At 35.9% G+C, this 19,496-nt stretch overlaps 1 protein-coding gene across 5 annotated transcripts in view; it reads left to right on the forward strand.

Moving 5' to 3' along the window:
• LOC121407491 (probable Na(+)/H(+) antiporter nhx-9) overlaps positions 1 to 19,496 on the forward strand; it is a 62,242-nt gene that overhangs the window by 11,709 nt on the left and 31,037 nt on the right. For 3 of the 5 annotated variants that reach the window (XM_041598596.1, XM_041598600.1, XM_041598597.1), the window contains exons 2-3: positions 15,154 to 15,456; positions 16,276 to 16,439. In XM_041598596.1, coding sequence (XP_041454530.1) covers positions 15,154 to 15,456; positions 16,276 to 16,439 — 467 coding nt within the window. Of the gene's footprint in view, positions 1 to 6,008; positions 6,469 to 15,153; positions 15,457 to 16,275; positions 16,440 to 19,496 lie in introns of all 5 variants that reach the window. The other 2 variants (XM_041598598.1, XM_041598599.1) reach the window with 1 other exon arrangement.

Below are 19,496 nucleotides of genomic sequence, written 5' to 3' on the forward strand. Positions count from 1 at the left end.
TTTATTGCATTTCACATGTAGTTGCTTCTTGAATAGTTCTTTTACTTTTTCTGATGTGATCATCCTGCCAAAATCACATATACATTCTTTTGTTGTTTTTCTATATTTATCCATAGATCCTTATATTAATTCATAACATCATTCATATGAAAAAATGAGATTGTAAATCCAAATTTTATTGTTGAAACAGAATCAGAAGATAGAAGTCCTTTGAATATTCATTTTGCCCAATTAATCATGGGCCTGGCAGCCACTGAGCATCACAAGATTGACTTTGTTCTATCCCTTAAAGGTCAAGTCCACCTCAGAAAAATGTTGATTTGAATCAATAGAGAAAAATCAGACAAGCACAATGCTGAAGACTTCATCAAAATCGGATGTAAAATAAGAAAGTTATGACATTTCAAAGTTTCGCTTATTTTTAACAAAATAGTTATATGAACGAGCCAGTTACATCCAAATGAGAGAGTCGATGATGTCACTCACTCACTCTTTCTTTTGTTTTTTATTGTTTGAATTATACAATATTTCAATTTTTACGAATTTGACGATAAGGACCTCCTTGCCTGAAGCACAAAATGTTAAAATAATGGAATTCCACGTGTTCAGGGAGGAATGAAACTTCATTTCACATGACAATGACGAGAAAATCAAAATATTTCATATTTCAAACAATAAAAAAACAAAAGAAATAGTCAGTGAATGACATCATCGACTCTCATTTGGATGTAGCTGGCTCGTTCATATAACTGTTTTTGTGAAGTGAAGCGAAATTTTGAAATGTCATAACTTTCTTATTTTACATCCGATTTTGATGAAATTTTCAGTGTTATGCTTGTTGAATTTTTCTCTTTTTATTCAAATCAAGTTTTTGTTGGGGTGGACTTGTCCTTTAAGTTGTTGAACACCCAACAGGTTTGCAGGAGCTCCAATCTTTTTCTTTTTTTCATTTATTTGTCTATCCACCCATACATCCACCCATTTTCCAATGCATTGATTGATTGATTCAGCCTTTCATTCATCCATCCATTCATCAATTTGTTAATTAATTTATTCATTCCCCTGTCTGATTATTTACTTGTTTATTATAATGCACTTTATTAGTTTTTTTCATTGATAACATGATTCATGAATTTTCCAAGCAAAGTACAGTTTTGTATTCTGTATGCAGTACATTTTCATCTCGTGTAATCATTTTTCACAGTGTGAAGGAGTTGTATGTCATAAATTATTCAAACCATTTTAGTTTTTCCAATTTGATGGGACCTCTATGTTACGACCATCCCCCTCCCTGGGGAATAAGAACTGCTACATTGAATTTCAATGGTTAGGCATCTGAATATAGGAATTTGTGTATTCATCACCCTCCAGATAAAAGAAAATTTATCTCCAACACCCATTTACCTACTCTGGCCCCTTTTATCCTTTTTTGGGCTGTTATCATTAAGCATTTGATAATGAGGGTTTTAGTTCATCCCTTCAAATCAAAGTAATTCCTCCCCTGTCCTTCCCAATACCCAACACCTCTCTCTGGCCTCTGGGATCTTCCCCCCCCCCCTCCCCCATGCAGACCCTTACCCTCTCCCTGTCTTTCGTAATCCCAGAATACCCAATCATATTACTAATCGTTTAACACTTGACTGGGGTATAAATTTGAGCCCATGGAGCAAAGGTGAGGCATTTAGGGGGCTGAGACACCTTAGCGCTGAACTGGAGAGCAGAAACCGCTTGTGTATGTGGATCATCACCTGATTGGTTGACTCTTGTAATACATTAGATTATTTGAGTCATTAAGTCACTTATCATAGATGTTGCTTGTTTTCTGCCTGCCTTTTGACATTTATCCTGGCTGCTTTCTGCTGTTTGGTTATGGGTACCACTGTGATCGAATTTCACTCCCGTGTTACCTGCATTACTAGGTCGGTATCTATCGCTGCAGGTTTATCAGAACCCTGACGAGTATTCATGAATCATTTAGGTGGAAAATGGGATGCAGCCATATCAATTTGCTTTTCATCGCGTTCGTTGACTGAACCCGATATATGCTCACGTGTCTCATTTACGGGAGGATCTATCTCTGTGCGTCTCGTGCTTGTCTCCTGCACTGATGAAGGATAACCGGTCACCAGGATTGTGTAATTCTTGTCGCTTCAGCCAGTGTGAGCTGCTAAGTTGGGATCCATCAAGGTGTTTTGCCTCTGATCAAGGAGTTACCAGCTCCTTGCTCTGATTATCGCTTGCTTGTGCCCTTTTCAGTGGATGCTAAATAATTGCCTACTTTGATTGATTATTATTATATTGATTCATCGTGGAGGCACACAGCCTTGATTACTTTGTCACCGATCTTATCAGCATTGGAAAATCCTTGAGGTTCTGTACGTACTTGTGGATTTTGGACAGCTTTTGGAATTTTTCTAATTGCGTTATACGTTCTGTTTGATAGATTTCGCTATTCAGTTGATCTTCACTGCAAGGAAATCACCAATGGCAGAATTAATAGTTTAATTTAAAATTTATATCACCATATCTTTTTTTTTCATTTTCTTCCACATTTTCTTGAGTATTCTGTCATTTTTGATATGTTTTATAATGGAGCAAAATAGTATACGTAGGACTGCTCTGTTATTTCGTTTGCCAGCTATATTCCTCATGATCCTAATTCTTAGCTTTGACAGTTGCCTAAACCAGGTATGAAATATTTTTTTTGGGGGGGGGGTAATGTTCATCCTGCTTTTTTCACCTCTGCCATGTTTTATGCTTAACCTAATAAATAATTTGTGGAGGCTATTTTTTAATTCTGGGTCTAAAATTCCTTGGATTAGATTTCCTGTGGACTTTTTTTTTGCTTGACAAAACCAAATAAAGCAAAAATTCTTTCTTACCTACCCAGCGCAACCATTATCATATCCCTTCACTACATAAGCAAAGACTGCCTAATACATGTACATAATGGAAACAGAGCAAAATTAATGTGGGGTCACTGTGGCTGTGCCATCTCATTGTAGTTCCGTGAAGAATGTGTACATTGTACATCTTCTTCTTCTAGACAGGGAATACATCCACCCACTGAAGTCCGCAGTACACATTGGAATTTATATTCTCTTGAAGCCATAACCAGGGCATGGGGTCGCTTCTATGATTCATATTTCATCAAATGTTGATCTCAAGTCAATGTGGAATTCGGCGTTTGTTATTTATACCAAAACCTTTTTTTTTTGGTTAATACCTTTTTGCTGGTATGTAGAATCCATGCACATTGGTGTATAGAAGCCATGCATGCTGTTAATTGTTCAGAGATGATTTATGCTTTTTGCTCTCTGATACACGATCTGTTTGTTATTGTGAAATACAAATCAGTGACATTTATTTGCTGTTTATACCTTTATTTGCCTTTTATTGCTCTATTATGCCTGCAAGTAAATATCTATTCATAGATATGTAAATAAATATATATTCCTAGATATAATTTAAAAAAGATGCTCTTTTCATGTGGGCTTGAATTGTCATGTTCAATCTGAAAAAAAGAGTGGTTGACTTGTTTTTTAAACTGCCATCAAATGCAATGATTAAGATTCAGATATTTTGATATCACCAATATAAAATTATATTGGCTTCCTGGAAAAACATGATGAAAGACCTGGAAATGAATTGCAATAGAGGTCCTGACTTTCGAGCCTGCGTTAGTAAATCACTGGGCAACAAAGCTAAATTCAAAACCAGTGCATCTAGGCCCTACTGTTTGTATAAGATTTATGTCAATATTAGTGTGGTCATGATTGGACAGTTATTGTTTCTTTAAAAATGTGTTAGTTGTGGTTTTCTGTCAAGTATTATTTACTAACTAATATTTTCCTAACAAACAGTATACACTGAATTTTATGCAGTCCGTTATTATTTCTATTATCATTAGGTTTTATAGTACTAATCATACACTGTGTAAATTCTGGTGATGATTTAACACCAGCCCGGAATCTGTATATGTCCACACCAGAGAAGTGTTAAACAATACCAATCATTATTAAAACAGCATCAGTTTGATTCCAAGCTGGTGTTGATTCAGTACTTCTCTGGTATGGACATATATATAGATTCCAGGCTGGTGTTAAATCAACACCTGAGTTTTTGCAGTGTGTATATTGTTGTTTTTTTGTCACCACATGTCTTCAATTTTTCTCAGTGTTTCTTGAAACCCAAATCTGTGGAGTCAATTGACATCAAACAGAACCAAGTTTTATTAAGGCACATAATAATTTTTAGGAGCATAATTGATTTCAAAGTTCAGATTTGTTAAACACATAGGGGGTGTTACAAGAATATGTTTGTGATCAATTGCAAATATTCTGTTGCAATTTTACAACTGATAGATCAACATTAGTTGGAGCAAATCAGATTAAACTTCTTGTTTCAAGGAGTAGATTAGCAGTCAATCACTAATTTGCAATTAACTGCAGGACATATGATTGATTTAGGGACCAAAAATAGACTTGCAATTGATTGCAAGTTTCTTGCAATGCACCAATAGTCTCAGATTTCACACGTTGAATGAAGATACAAATATGATATCATCTTGTGTTCTGCGGCATGATTTATATGGGGATTCCCAGGGAATTTCAGCATAATAATATGATGGTCAATATTGTCTGACATTTACATTGCCAGAACCCTTCACCCCACCTGTACAGGCATATCACTTAATAAATGAAACTGCATTGGTATCGTGTAGATGGAGAGGTCTTTTAGTTCAGTTCCCAACAGAGATACTGTCCTTTTTGCCAATGAGGAAAGTACCTGCCCTTTTTCTTAATTGTTTTGTAAATTTTATCTTGAATCTTAAAGGGGAATCCAACCCAAATAAAAACTGGTTTTTATAAGGAAAAGAAAAATAAGACAAGTTGATAGGTGAAAGTTTGATCAATATCGGAAAAACAAAAAGAAAGTTATGATTTTTTAAAAGTTGTTAATATTGGTAATCACTATACCCATGGAGACTTCAAATTGGCCGCATCTGGGATGTCATAGTGATGTAAGGCAAGGACTACTCTTCCATGTACTCCAATACATATTATGGCTAAATTGTCATTTTTCCCAAAACTTTTATTTCAAATTATATTTTTCTTTCATGAGGACATAAAACAATATACTACCTGGGTTATATTTAGATTACTGCCCCAGGGGAATGGGTACTTAGGAGAAAACCACAAATCCCTGATAATAAAGTACATGGCCTATGGGAAAGTTGTCCTTGCCCCTTGTCATAATTTACTTACCCAGTTGCCAATTTGAAATCTACATACTATTAGTGATCTCAATTTTAAAGCAGCTATAACTTTCTTATTGCTTGTCCGATTTCTTTCAAACTTTCACTATTCTGTTTTATTTATTTTTCTCCTTCCAAACACAACATTTTATGGCCAAGGCTGGATTCCCCTTTAACAACTTCTTATTGGTACACCCGTTTATCAGGTTCTACCAGAACTGGAACGTTTGAACTGTCACAGCTTTAAGGTCTTAATTGATCAATGTCCAAGAAAATTCACGCTCGTGGATTTTGAGGAAAAGAGTCCCTTTATGGGTTAGTTAATATTTTGTTGGTTAAAAAAATAATATATACTCTGATGGAAATAGTGAAGTTCAGGCATTTTGGAGGCACTTCACAATTTGTCAATTAAGATCTAGGTCACAACATGAAAAACCCACATCTGTGGTTATTGAAAAAGTGAGGTTTTATATAGATTTTTCTAGAAATAACAACATTTCCCTCAGATTGGCTGCTATTGTCTCTTGTGATATCTGTGACTTGGATGACTTGCTTCCTTTATTCTTTTGCAATTATTTCTTTGAGAACATGTTTTCTCCTGTCAGGGAACAGTTGTCTGATAATATTCTTGCCAAGATTACATCGTGAGTATTGCCTTTTTCTCCTGGGACCTTTAACATTTGGTTGATGATTATTGCTACATTTGTTGGCATCATCTCTGAATGACTTTTCCACCTTTTAAATGCTTTAGGAATGTGCTGCCTCCGCATCAATGACACACCTTGAAATCATCAAGTATTCAACTATCGCATCCATGATTGTCCTCTAAATTACCAAAGAGTCTCTGAACGGATAGTACTAATGTATTTGACCTTCCAGCCTTGCGTACTTGTTAACACTTGATGTCCAAAGAATAACCTAACAGATCTACCTCCAGACATTAAACCTGACCGTGCTTGATAGACAGATCAACCTTGCATACTCTGCAACGATGAGGAACACTGTTCTTTTACTCGCTGTCATCGCTTTCTTAACAACATTGTTGACCTCCTGCGATGCATTTATATCGGAGGATCCTGGTCAGAAACACTGTGATGAATTGAACCTCACTGAGATCACGTCTTACAAGATCGCATACATTCAATTTGAAGAGGTTTCGACCCTGTTCATTGCTGTCTTGTGGATAACCGTTGGAGCTCTGGCAAAATTGTGTAAGTTAGATTCTTGAGTATTGGCTTCCAAACTTTTCTGATCTTTTAATGACCAATTGATATCTATCTCTAAGAATAACTTACGGAAATCTTAAGATAATGTGGTGGCCATAACAGATGGGGATGGGGGGTTTCAGTGAGGAATAAAAGCACTTTCAATGGGTTATGCTATGAGTAAGGTGTGTTGCAATGTCAGAACACGAATATCCTTTTGCCAGTTTACCGGAAGGCCATCCCCTGTGACAAATTACGATGAAAATAATTAGACCTGGGTCGGAACGGACAGAATCCTGGAATCCGTCCGATGTGTGTGGGTTCCAGTTTTGTTTTTTACGTTCCGGTATTCCGAATACATAACAAAATTTTCTTCTTCTGAATGTCTCGGCATAATTATCGAGTTTGTTTTATTAAGTCATACCAATCATAACCCAGATTTTTTTTGTTGCATTTCAGGTAACCATTGAGAAAAATATGATGGAAGACGGGTAAAAAACTTGCCAATGTTTACATGGCCATCTTGTTCTCTTTGATAGTAGCTAAGTTACGGGAGGCATTTAGAGGGCGGCAGACTCTATTTGCATCTCAGAGGTGCCATGAGCCTAATTACATCAGGAGGGCTCAAGATATTCGTTCGACCCAACCCATTCAAATTTTTTTCAATTTGATGTTGCTGATTGACAAAACTGTATGAATATGATTCAAAATCTAACACTGATTCTAGAAATGGTAACTACTGAACTTCCTTCGACCAAATTGAGAAGATAAAAAAGTGACTTGGAACTATTTTTTGACTGGCGGACTAATTAGGGCTATTTTACTGTTTGAGTCGATAAATTTGATCCATTCATAGTTATCTTCATAAATGGCAATTTATTTTTAAAATGAGCTGGCTACGCTACCCTTTCCTGGTCAGATATGGAATGCCAGATATATATCCTATCCAATGGTAGTAAACATTCCACCCTCTAATTTCACATTTATTTTTTATGAATTTTTCAAAAGTGCCATTTTAACACACAAGTCTATGGGGAATGTTTTACGCGCGTGGCACCTATAAGTAATATGGGAAATCCCTAGTAGTGGATGGAATTCCTGGCCAAACTCTTCAGTAGCAAACAATTTCTCACTGATATCAATATGTTTAGTCATCAAGAGGTGCAAAGAATTGATTTAATGGCTAGCAAGGCCATATCAGCTAAAGTTAGTAGGTCTGTGTATATGTAAGCCTATATGTAGTCTGGTCAATGTATAGAGCGTCTATGCCTCTTTTTGTTCTGATTCATCATTGGTTTGTGTTAGTGTACATCACATACTTAATATTAGAAAGACCTTTACAAATTGCTCATGTAAAAGGAAGGGGGTAGAGAGGAGCTTTGAGAACTTTACTGAAGAGAACTAGAGTGGTACCTTCAAGAAGGTATTTAGAAAAAGGCACAGAGTAAGGTAAGGTATCTAAGGGCTAATAGTGCTCAACTAAGGAGGGATGGGGGGTGGCTGTGTGCTCCAATCTTAGTCTACCCCCCCCCCTCTTTATAAGCCATGCCATCTATGAAATTATCTTTCTTTCTTTCTCTCTCTCTTTCTATCTCTCTTTTTTTCTCTCTCTCTTCTATCTAATTTTATGTATCTCTTCCTTCTTACATCTGAGAGGCAATAGCCCTAGGAAAATTTTGATATAATAGGTCAAATGCAAATGTACTAAAGTAGTATGTTCTTATACTTTGATTGTTTCCTCATTCAATCTCATGTATATCTGGTAATTTTGTTTGAGGCAGTTCTGGTATCCTGATATCTACACAAAATTTAATACACCTTTATATTACAATTAATAGGGACCTATTGTCATTACATTCACTGCTGGGCTGTATGCAGGCAGGATATGTATGCATCCAAATAGTGAATATAACATGTATGAGTAATACATTAAAAATGGGTCATTGCATAGAAAATAGGCATTTTCAATGCATTTCTTTGTGCTAGTGTGAGTGTACAGATATGAAAGAATAGCAAAGTAGCTATTCAATAAAATAAAATTCATAGGTCATATAATATAGGTGCCATGAGCCTAATTACATCAGGAGGGCTCAAGATATTCGTTCGACCCAACCCATTCAAATTTTTTTCAATTTGATGTTGCTGATTGACAAAACTGTATGAATATGATTCAAAATCTAACACTGATTCTAGAAATGGTAACTACTGAACTTCCTTCGACCAAATTGAGAAGATAAAAAAGTGACTTGGAACTATTTTTTTGACTGGCGGACTAATTAGGGCTATTTTACTGTTTGAGTCGATAAATTTGATCCATTCATAGTTATCTTCATAAATGGCAATTTATTTTTAAAATGAGCTGGCTACGCTACCCTTTCCTGGTCAGATATGGAATGCCAGATATATATCCTATCCAATGGTAGTAAACATTCCACCCTCTAATTTCACATTTATTTTTTATGAATTTTTCAAAAGTGCCATTTTAACACACAAGTCTATGGGGAATGTTTTACGCGCGTGGCACCCAGAGCTTAGCTACTAACAAAGAGAACAAGATGGTCACGTTAACATCAGCAAGGTTTGTGCCGTCTTCTCATAATTTCTTCTTTTTTTTTTAATGAAACATTTGTTTAAAAATGAAATCAATAATTAATATTGTATAATGACTTCTTTTTTTACTTCCCTGTTTGTGAATTCGTTTTTTGGGATACCAGATTCCGACCGGCGCAACTCTGGCGGATTCCGAAACAAAAAAATTCTGACATGACTCAGGCCTAAAAATAGCATCCCAAAACCAATCAGTCTGTATCGATAAGGTATTTATTATAGTACATGTTACTTATGGTTAATGGACTATATGCATGTAGCTTTTTTGCTATCAGACATATCCAGGGAAAACTTTTCAGTTTCCCCAAGGAAATCTTTGTTTGTGGTGCAGATTCAATTCATTATTCATTGTAAAAAAAAGAATATAGATAGATCTACATGTATGCTATTAAACCTGTCTATTATAGTACAAATTATTGATAAACTTGTAGAATGCCCAATTCCTGGAAAACCATACCTTTGAGGTTTTTAGCTTTACATTGAAACAAAATAATTTATATTGCTTTGTATCCTCTGATGTTCTAGTATTCATCATTTCCTGCTTCAAAGCAATATTCAATGTTTGTTAGTAATGAATTTCCCTGTTGAAAGAGTCTGGCTTAAATTGATTCTGAATATTTCATCATCCAGTAGATTGGATATTTAGATCTTTTTAGATCTCAACATTACCTCTTATGGTTGGGGTAATTTCTGCATAGGACAAAGTTATCAAAGAAAGATTTTTTGTAATCATTATATCACCATTTGAATGCATTGTATCACCCTGTAAAAACTGTTCAGATCATTCTGTATCACTTTGTAAATTATTGGAAATATATAAAATCAGAAATTGTAGGCCAAATTTAAAGCCTCATTACAGTCATGCATTTACAAGCAGCATTATGGAAAGCCTCCCCCCCTAGAAGCACGTTATTGGCCAGACTTTCTATTTTTTTTTTATATAGTCAAATACATTCACATCTAATGAAGATCATATCCAACTACCGATGATAGGTTGGATATTAGACTATCTGGTTATGAGATGACATGGTCAAAGGCGAATTGGTGATTAGACGAAGTGATGATTGGACCAAATGGTTGTTAGACAAAATGTTGATGGACGGAATGGCATTAGACTAAATGAAAGTACACCATGTGGTGAGTGGATGAGTTGGCAATAGACGAATTGAAAAGGAGAGAGCTCTAGACCATCTAATTCTAACCCTAATATGACATCATATTTATTTCATCTTGCTTTATAGGACACCTAGGTAGATCCTTTGCATTTGATTGATTGTTTGATATTGATCGTTCAGCCCATTTACAGTGATGTCATCATCCATGCAATTTTTTGATCCATAAGATTTTGTCCATTGCACCCGCCGCACGTCGAGACCACCAGGCACCGGCGCTCCAAGTGTGTTTGTATTGCGCGTGTTGAATGTATGCGACAATCAACAGACCGCGTTAGCACTGAATGCACTTTTATTCAAATTTGTAAATGTCAAATGACAAAGATATTTTTTAGATGACATATAAAACAAATGATGTTTTTTCATTCATGCAATGGACAGAATATTTCATTAGGAGAAAGACTAAATGAATGATCCATTCAACTTGGCTACGCCTCGTTGAAGGGATCATTTCATCTTTCACTTCATGAAGTATTCTGTCCATTGCTCTCATAAACATTCATTATTTGTATTCTATTCATCTAAACACCCTGATTTCTCCCATGTGTGAATTACCCCTTTCTAATGAGCAACTAGCAAAATGAGGGAACTGAAACAGTAATATTTTCCTTTTTATATGACTTATATTTGCCTGTAAAGCTTTTTCATTCTTTTATTAGTACATTTTTACACAATTACTCAATGTTCAGGAAATCAGCATGATTGTTAATAAACTTGTTTATGGATATATTTAAGGGTATGATTGAAACATAAACTACCAGTATCAAAAGCATTTGCCATTGATAGTTTATTTTTGGTGATGACGAGACGGCAAAGCCACAAATTCTAGAATAACTTCAGCTTGAAGCCTGAATTATATGCAGTACCTTACTGTTCGTTTTGCTTTATGTTTAGTGGTTCTGGTTGAAATATCTTTGTATTTCCATGCCTAAATCTAATTGACTGATACAGAAATAATAATAATGATATACATGTAGGGTATTTATATTGCGCACATATCCACCTTGTTAGGTGCTCAAGGCGCTCCTATATTACCCGGCTAAGCTGGGCGTTCATAGCGCACACAGCTTTTTAAGGAACTACTTCCTACCGATACCCATTTACCTCACCTGGGTTGAGTGCAGCACATTGTGGATCAGTTTCTTGCAGAAGAAAATTACGCCATGGCTGGGATTCGAACCCACGACCCTCTGTTTCAAAGTCCGAAGACTAATCCACTGGGCCACAACGCTCCACGTTGTCTCTACGAAAGAGACGAAAGTCTCTACCTTTTTATTTCTATGTGTAAATGCTAATACAGTGATATCACTATGATGGAATTATGTTTTAATTCTAACCCTTTTCACTGTGTGAATAGTTCTAGGCATTGCGATGAGATACCGTTGAAGTGGTTTCCGATTTGCTTTTGAGGCAGACAAATTTGAAAGCAGATTACACCACCTTGATCCCGTAGGCTACGAAATGAGATCCAACCAAAGAGATGAAGTGAACCAATGCAATAAAAGGAGCTAAATGTTATTAATGCCCAATAAGGGTGGGGGGGGGGTTGAGAGAGATGAAAAACAGACTTTCAGAGAGACAGGGATTGGAGGGAGAAATAGGAAGAGGGGGGGGGGGAGTGCCCCAGGGTCTCTTTCTATCCCTCCAGAATTTTAAGATGAGTTATTTAGTTTAAAGGGTAATCTATAAAACCAAATGTAATTTTGTTTTGAGTTTAAAAGAATCAACAGAAGAAGCAGATAGGTAAATGTTTTGAAACAATTTGACACAAAAGATATTACTTGATTTTTAAAATTTATAAAAGATTATAATGATAATCACTTTGTATCAATGGCAAGCCTAGACTAGTAGAGCTGGAATGATGATTTGTTATGTTCTTATTCGCAGATGAAATTTGACGCCATTTTTCTTAACGTATGCAATGCAAAATACATTATATAACCCGAAACAGGAGCTCCTTCACAACAAAATTAAAATTATGAAATAAAGATATGTGGAAGTTACATGGAAAAAAGAAAACAAAAATAGTTTTCTGTACGTACATGCACTTGTACAGTTCGTTGATTATTTTGATGTATGTTTTGTGATGTGGTCTTTGATCTTATGACCACAGAATAAACATTCATCTTTTTTGCGGTCGGATAGGTAAAGCTAAATTTTATTGTTTTTTTAATTGAATGTTTGCCACATCATCAAAAAGAAATTAACTTTGAACAAGGAAATACAATTTTAAGTTAATGGTGTATGATTTCTAAATTATGCATTCTTTCTCAAATTAGATTGCACTTACCTGTATACGTAGGAAATGTCTTTTTTTTTTCAAAGAAGTATACAATGTGATGCATTGACGATATCTATATACCAGAATTCAAATGCTATGTTGAATATGTATCATAAGTTAGAAAATTGGATCATCGAAGCGGGCATCCCTGCTTCGCAAAGTCAGCCGTTGTTATACTGACTGTAGGCTCAAACATGATAGATTGTGCCGTCTGTGTTGTTTTTTCCCTGAAAAAAAAGGGAATGTGATAAAATAGTTGCGCTGTGCCCTGATTTACTGGAGAATTATCCTGTCTAAGTTCTTTCGGTAATTTGAGTGAGATATTTTCATAAAAAATAATGTGGTTGTAGGTAGACTATATTAGAAAATGTATGCAATCAAAGAGAGTTAGCGTAGCAATTTTGATTATAGATTGAAATCTCATTTCCCCCACGTACTAGAATGAAAAAACAAATCTTGGCAATAATGCATCCGGATAATAGAAAGATCTGGATAAGATTGGTCGGAGTGGACAACAGAAATCAAGTCACTATATTAGTTAGATATTAAATTCCAATATTTTATTGTGTTAGGTTTGTCACATCCGCATCATGAGTATTTCAACATTTATAAAGGAAATGTCATTCAATCATAAAGCAGTGTAGCTGAAGACACATGTTTTATTTGAAGATGATGGTTTGAATAATTTGTCATATCCTTGGGCAAAAGAGGAAATATCCTCTACCTGTTATGTTATGAGTAAAGATGCAATCTTAAAATGCCAATCTATTCATTGGGTATGAATAAAATACAGAGATGACATATTGGAACTCTGTGACTTGAGATTTTACTATCAAAATGAAATACCTCTAATTAGGCATGAATATAAAAATGTTATAACTTATGATACTATGGTATTTGTGTTTTCATGCTGCTCTAGTTAAATGGTTTATTCAACTAATTTTCATTTCCTTTCATTTATTTTTCACTTAAAGATTTAAAGAAAAAAATCAAATGCCAGTGATTTAAAAAAATACAATAAAAGCAAGAGAATTGTATAATGAATCTGCAACTTTTAATACAAACAAATGACTCTGCTTTCTTAAACTAACATATTTTCCAGCTGAACTTCCCCTTTTGGAGTTGAAGGCCTCCCACTTTTCAACACTCAATATATAACGTGGAATGTATACTTCAGAGGTAGCATTTATATTGACACAAACCTGTAACTTCAAACACTGGCATGCCTCCCCCAGACAGCACCTACCTGGTGTAGAATGCAAGATACTAATGAATTATTCATGAGAACGTCGCCCAGCTGGTAAATCGAGTCTTGATGGTTATAAGGAAACCAGACATGTTTAATAATTGATAGTGTATTTTATTTGTCATTAAAGTCATTACTTTGTAAGATATTGGTGTGCCATCTGTTATCAGGGAATTCAACACAATAAGATAGATATGAATTTTTAAAAGTTGTAATAATTGGTGATCACTATACCCAAGGAGACTTCATATTGGCTGCATATGTGATGTCATAGTGATGTAAGACAAAGACTACTCTTCCGTGATTAGCTCCAATACATAAAATGGCTAAAATGTCACTTTTTCAAGTGGGCCGGGGGCAGTGAACTTCTCTGCCCCCACCCCATAAAGTTCTAGTACTAAAAAGAAGAGAGAGAGAGAGGGGGAGAGAAGGTGTGGGGGGAGGGGGGTTGCTTGTCCCTTCCCTCGTGTATTTTATGACAAAGACTCCACCAAATGAATGTCAATGTATCTTGGTATAAATTGGTATAAATCATTTTACAACATGTATAGTTTGGAGAGGAAGTGTATATGTTTTTCTTACAGACAAGTCGAAAATCAACACTGTAAAAACTGCGGTGTTAAAACTGACACCAACTGGTGTTAATAGAGGACCACACCCTGAGGTGTTAAATGTACACCCTAGAGATTGAACATAACACCAAAGAGTGTAAATGTAACAACCATAGGTGTTGTAATAACACCTATATGTGTAAAACTAACACCACCAATTTAACACCAGTGTAAAACAACTGGTGTGGTCCTCTATGTACACCGGTTAACACCACAGTTTTTGCTGTGAAGTCACATATCCTGAGTAGATGTTCCAATTCGAAGGTAGACCTACTCCTAAACAATGCATAGATAGGTCACTCATGCTGACATCTGCATTGTCAGATACAAACAACATTATTTGATCAGGGATAATAATGTACACTCCCTGCTGTTTGAATATGAATGCACATGTTACGACTGTAAAATGTGGAAACAATCTTCGTCCGGGGTTACTGACTTCAAAGTCAAGTTATTGTATATGACCTAGTTTCATGCATAATATTTTTTTTTTCGTAGTCTCTTTAAAGTATTTTCACAGAATATATAGAGTACAAATGATGTTTGTGCACCATATGACAATTGTTTTGCTACATAGCTGTAAGATACATTCAGGAAATTTAGTTCAAAAGTTAGCTAGCACTGTATATTGTGTATGGATATGATATTTCCATATATAGTTTCATATGTTCACAGTTGATAATTGTTTAAATGTTACTTTGTGGAAGTTCTTGCAAAGCAGTGTATTTTGCTCAGTTTTAGTTTCAGCATTCTTTCTTTTCTTTTCTTCTGCAGTCTTCCATTTCTCACCTCTGCCCAAGTATGTCCCCGAGAGTTGCCTCCTCATCGCCATCGGCTTCATCATCGGAGCCCTGTTCCTGGTCAACACGGCGTCCCCGTTCAACCCGGAGCTCCAGGCCCATATCTTCTTCCTCTACCTCCTACCTCCGATCATGATGGAGGCCGGTTACTTCATGCCCCAGGCTGCCTTCTGGAGCAACATCGGGAGCATCCTCATGTTCGCCGTCATCGGAACCCTCATCAACGCCTTCACCATCGGACTCTCCCTCTGGGGCATCTCCGTCGGGGGACTCCTACGTAAGTGTGATGATATTGATAGATAAACGAGGTATAGGTGAATCAACTAGTAGATCATTCATGTATTCATGATAATGATTTCTTCAACTTATTTGTGTGAAATGAAAACAACGCCACTGAAAATGATGATTGTTTAGAGGTATACCTGTAGAAGGTCTTCAACACTTGTGGATTATAAATATCTCAGTATATGAAATAGTGGCCTTTGACAGAATCCCTACCGCATGACACCAGGTGTTTCTGTTTTTATCATAAGGCAATATTTAGTTATTAAAAGATTTGCAATCCACTTCCTTGGAATACCATTAAGGTAGATACAGCTCCGCTCAAAATATCAATATTCCAGACACCTTCCTTTAAGTGTTAAAATGCCATACCTGTGAGGTAGATAGAATTGCTTTCTCTCAGCTGCACCAAGGTGCATTAAAGTGCCTCCGAAGCAAACCAGGGACTATACCTCAAGTGACCCATGCTGGATTACAGTTCAGCCAGTCCTACACCTCAAGTATGAAATGAACTTAAAATGAAATTCACTACGAGTCCAAGTCGATCTTAGCTCTCATGCAAACTTCAAGTTGCAATTAGGCATCCATCCAGGACCCATCTGGGTGCAAGTAAACAGTTTCTCTTGAATCACTTAATTCTTGCAGAATAATGATGGAAAGGATTTCTTAGGATTCAAAACTCCATGTAGATTATACATATCAGTGCTATTTCTTGGGGCAAACATTGCCAAAAACCTTGCAGAATTTGATAGCAATGTATTCTTAGGATGCACCATAATGTCTGAATTTTGTCACTGATTCTCTTTAAATCTAGATGGCAATACGACTATCAATTTCTTGGAGTGTATGACCTTCAGCAGTTTGATCTCTGCTGTGGATCCGGTCGCTGTCCTGGCTGTGTTTGAAGAGATCCATGTCAATCAGGTTCTACATATTCTCGTGTTTGGAGAATCGCTTCTGAATGATGCTGTCACCGTGGTAAGTTCACGTGTTGAATTGCCGTTTGGTCTACTTCACCTGGGCCACATATTAAAAAAAGTTACAAGTGGTCCGATCAATCTCAAGTATGTGAAAATCCATCAGTGTCATAATTTTTTTCTTTAGGAAATTTGTCCAATGTCGTTTGAAAACAGTGAGAAGCAAACTGATTGATCAAGAAAACAGTGAATGTATGAATGTTCATCATTTCTGGAAAATATTTTGGACGAACATGCACTTTGCTTGTTGACGTTGCTGGCTTTCCATTTAGTTGCTATTGATTGGATCAATCGTAACTCTTTGTAAGACGGGCCGGCGCTTTGTCTAATTTCTGCTTAGTGTCATCCCTTGGGACAGTGATTTTCCGTTTTTCCGGTAAATAAAACTGAAATTCCGTGTGGTTCTTTCACTTTTCATGTAAAAATTCACGGAATTCACCTTTGCAAAATGGAATTCAGGTGTTTGTTGTATACATTTTCAGTGACAAAACAGAATGTCCATTTTCAGATCAAGTTGAAACAGAATTACAAATTTTTCAGAAACGGAAAAGTCAATTTTTTTAAACGGAAAATCACTGTCTCTACATCCCACTATTAGCTCGCCTACAATCAATTTGTCTTCTCACCATTTGGTCTAATTGCAATTTAACTTGTTAAATATTTTGACTTAATTCCAGTTAGACAATATCCTTCTCACATTCACTTGCCCTAATACCACTTTTTCTGTGTGATTAGATAAACTGTTCATGAACCAAATTTAATTTGACATAGTGTGACATGGTAGGTAGATGAAGTAGTAGTGTAGTATACCATATGATCATATTAGACCAAAATCAGTTAGCCCAAATGAATATGTAAGAGAGTAAGGCACTGTTTGACCATACAGTTTCATTTCATTTATTTCATTTTCAACAAAATATAAATCAAATAAATAAAATCATAACAAATCAACATCATAAACAATATACTGCAAGGTCATTAAATCAACTTGAAAAAGACATGTTATAAGAAAGTTACATACAAAATAATCATGTGTAAAGGATTTGTTATTTATAATTTGTGAAAATGGAGGATTCCACTAAAAAGCAAAGCTTATATATTGTGGGCTCCTCAAATTGTAGACCGAGTGGGTTTAGCTATGGCTGTATTATTAGGGATCTGAGAATAGGACCATCTGCTATTAGATTAATACCCTTTTTACACAGGCTAAAATTTCCTTAACCCCGTACTATAGGTGGGGCTAAATTGCCATTTAGCCCCACCTATAGTACGGGGTTAAGCTTAGCCCACTTTCTTTTTACACAGCATTTTTGCAAAGTGGGCTAACCCCACCTTTAGTACGGGATTATTTGGCCCTGCAAAAAAAGCAGGGTTATCCCAGCAATTGCGGTGCTAAGAGCGATAGTACGGGGTTAAGATCGCTAGTGTAAAACGAAAGTGGACTAAGCTTAACCCCGTACTATAGGTGGGGCTAAATGGCAATTTAGCCCCACCTATAGTAAGGGCTAAGGAAATTTTAGCGTGTGTAAAAAGTGTACGAGTGAAGTACTTGTACTACGAATGATCGACAAAAACCACTAGTCCGGGGTTAGCGAGTTTCTTGTGTAAAAAGCAAGCATTCCTTATCCGGGGTTAGCAATAACAATTTGGCATGTGTGAAAAGGAAAAAAAAATAGTACGGGGTTAAGGATAGTACGGGGTTAGCGATAGTCCGGGGCTAAGAAAATCCTGTGTAAAAAGGGTATAAGTGGATACTTAAACTTGCTGATATTATAGAGATCACCTAGTTTTTCTAATTTTTCTTTTGTATTTAATTTTCTCAGAGTAACACCTCTATTGATGCAAATAATTCATATCAATTAAAGATTATTCATTGTAATAAGAAAGTGATGTAGTCAATTTTTGTTGCAATCAGTATCAGAACGTAGTAATGAAAATATTAAGAGACTTACAGAAAATATATATAGAATGATATTACACTCCAATAAATTGATTATGAAATGGTGTCAAGGTGATATTTTCAGGTCAATTTTCAAGTGATTGTACTGTCGGTACAGTATGAAAATTCTTTTCAAGCGGTCAATTATGCCAAAACTTTGTCAGGACAGTTAATTCCTATCCAATTTGCTTTAATATCCCACTTGACAAGCTTTTTTTTATATCTTTTCACAACATCACAACAACTTGTAAAATAACTGTAATCAACCCTATATCTGCTTCAGCATAACGATACAACATTGACCACAAACCAGCCAATTCACTTATTAAAAAGTAAAACAGTATGTTTTAATGCCTCTATTGGAATATTGTAAGATTGGTACTGAAATGCATTCACAACATACTTGATCTGCATGGTGCTTGATATTTCTCTACCTTTATATAATGAGTTAACGAGGAAGAATGTACTGGGCTGTAGTCTCACAAAGTGATTCGTTCTTCCCCCACATTTCATAGCATCATGCCATTCATGTTGTGCATTGCCTTAATTGGATGTTTGATGTGGTTCCCTGCATAATGTCTAAACAGTGATTTAATACTATTTTCAGCAATTCATGATTTTTTTGTCCGCACCAGGCCCGCGCTAAAAATAGTCCGCACCACACAATGAACATTTCGTTCAGTAACTATACCAGAGCCACGCTACTTTTCAAATTATCCATTACAAAAACTTGGGCACGCAGGTCTTGCCCTGGTCTGGTGCTGATAAAAGCAGGACCAAAATAGCCTGAGCCTGGCTCTGGCTATATAGGCCACACCGTTCATAAACTATGACTTAGCTCCGGACTGGTTCGGATCAGCAAGATACTGAAAGCAGTTTATTTTCAATCCAGGGAAGGGAGGGAAAAGGAATAGAAATTTCCAGAATTTGTGCAAAATATATACCAATTGACGCATGTTTTCAATTTATGAAGCATAATCTCCTGCAAAAAAAATTTTTTATCTGGGGATTCACCGTTTTGCATATTTGTTTAATCATTGGTGAAACTGCAACGCAAACTTTAAAATCCATATGGTATTTTTTTTAATAATAGATTTAATAAATTCTCAAATATAGACC

This window comes from Lytechinus variegatus, chromosome 2 (genome assembly GCF_018143015.1).
Source record: "Lytechinus variegatus isolate NC3 chromosome 2, Lvar_3.0, whole genome shotgun sequence".
Taxonomy (NCBI): domain Eukaryota; kingdom Metazoa; phylum Echinodermata; class Echinoidea; order Temnopleuroida; family Toxopneustidae; genus Lytechinus; species Lytechinus variegatus.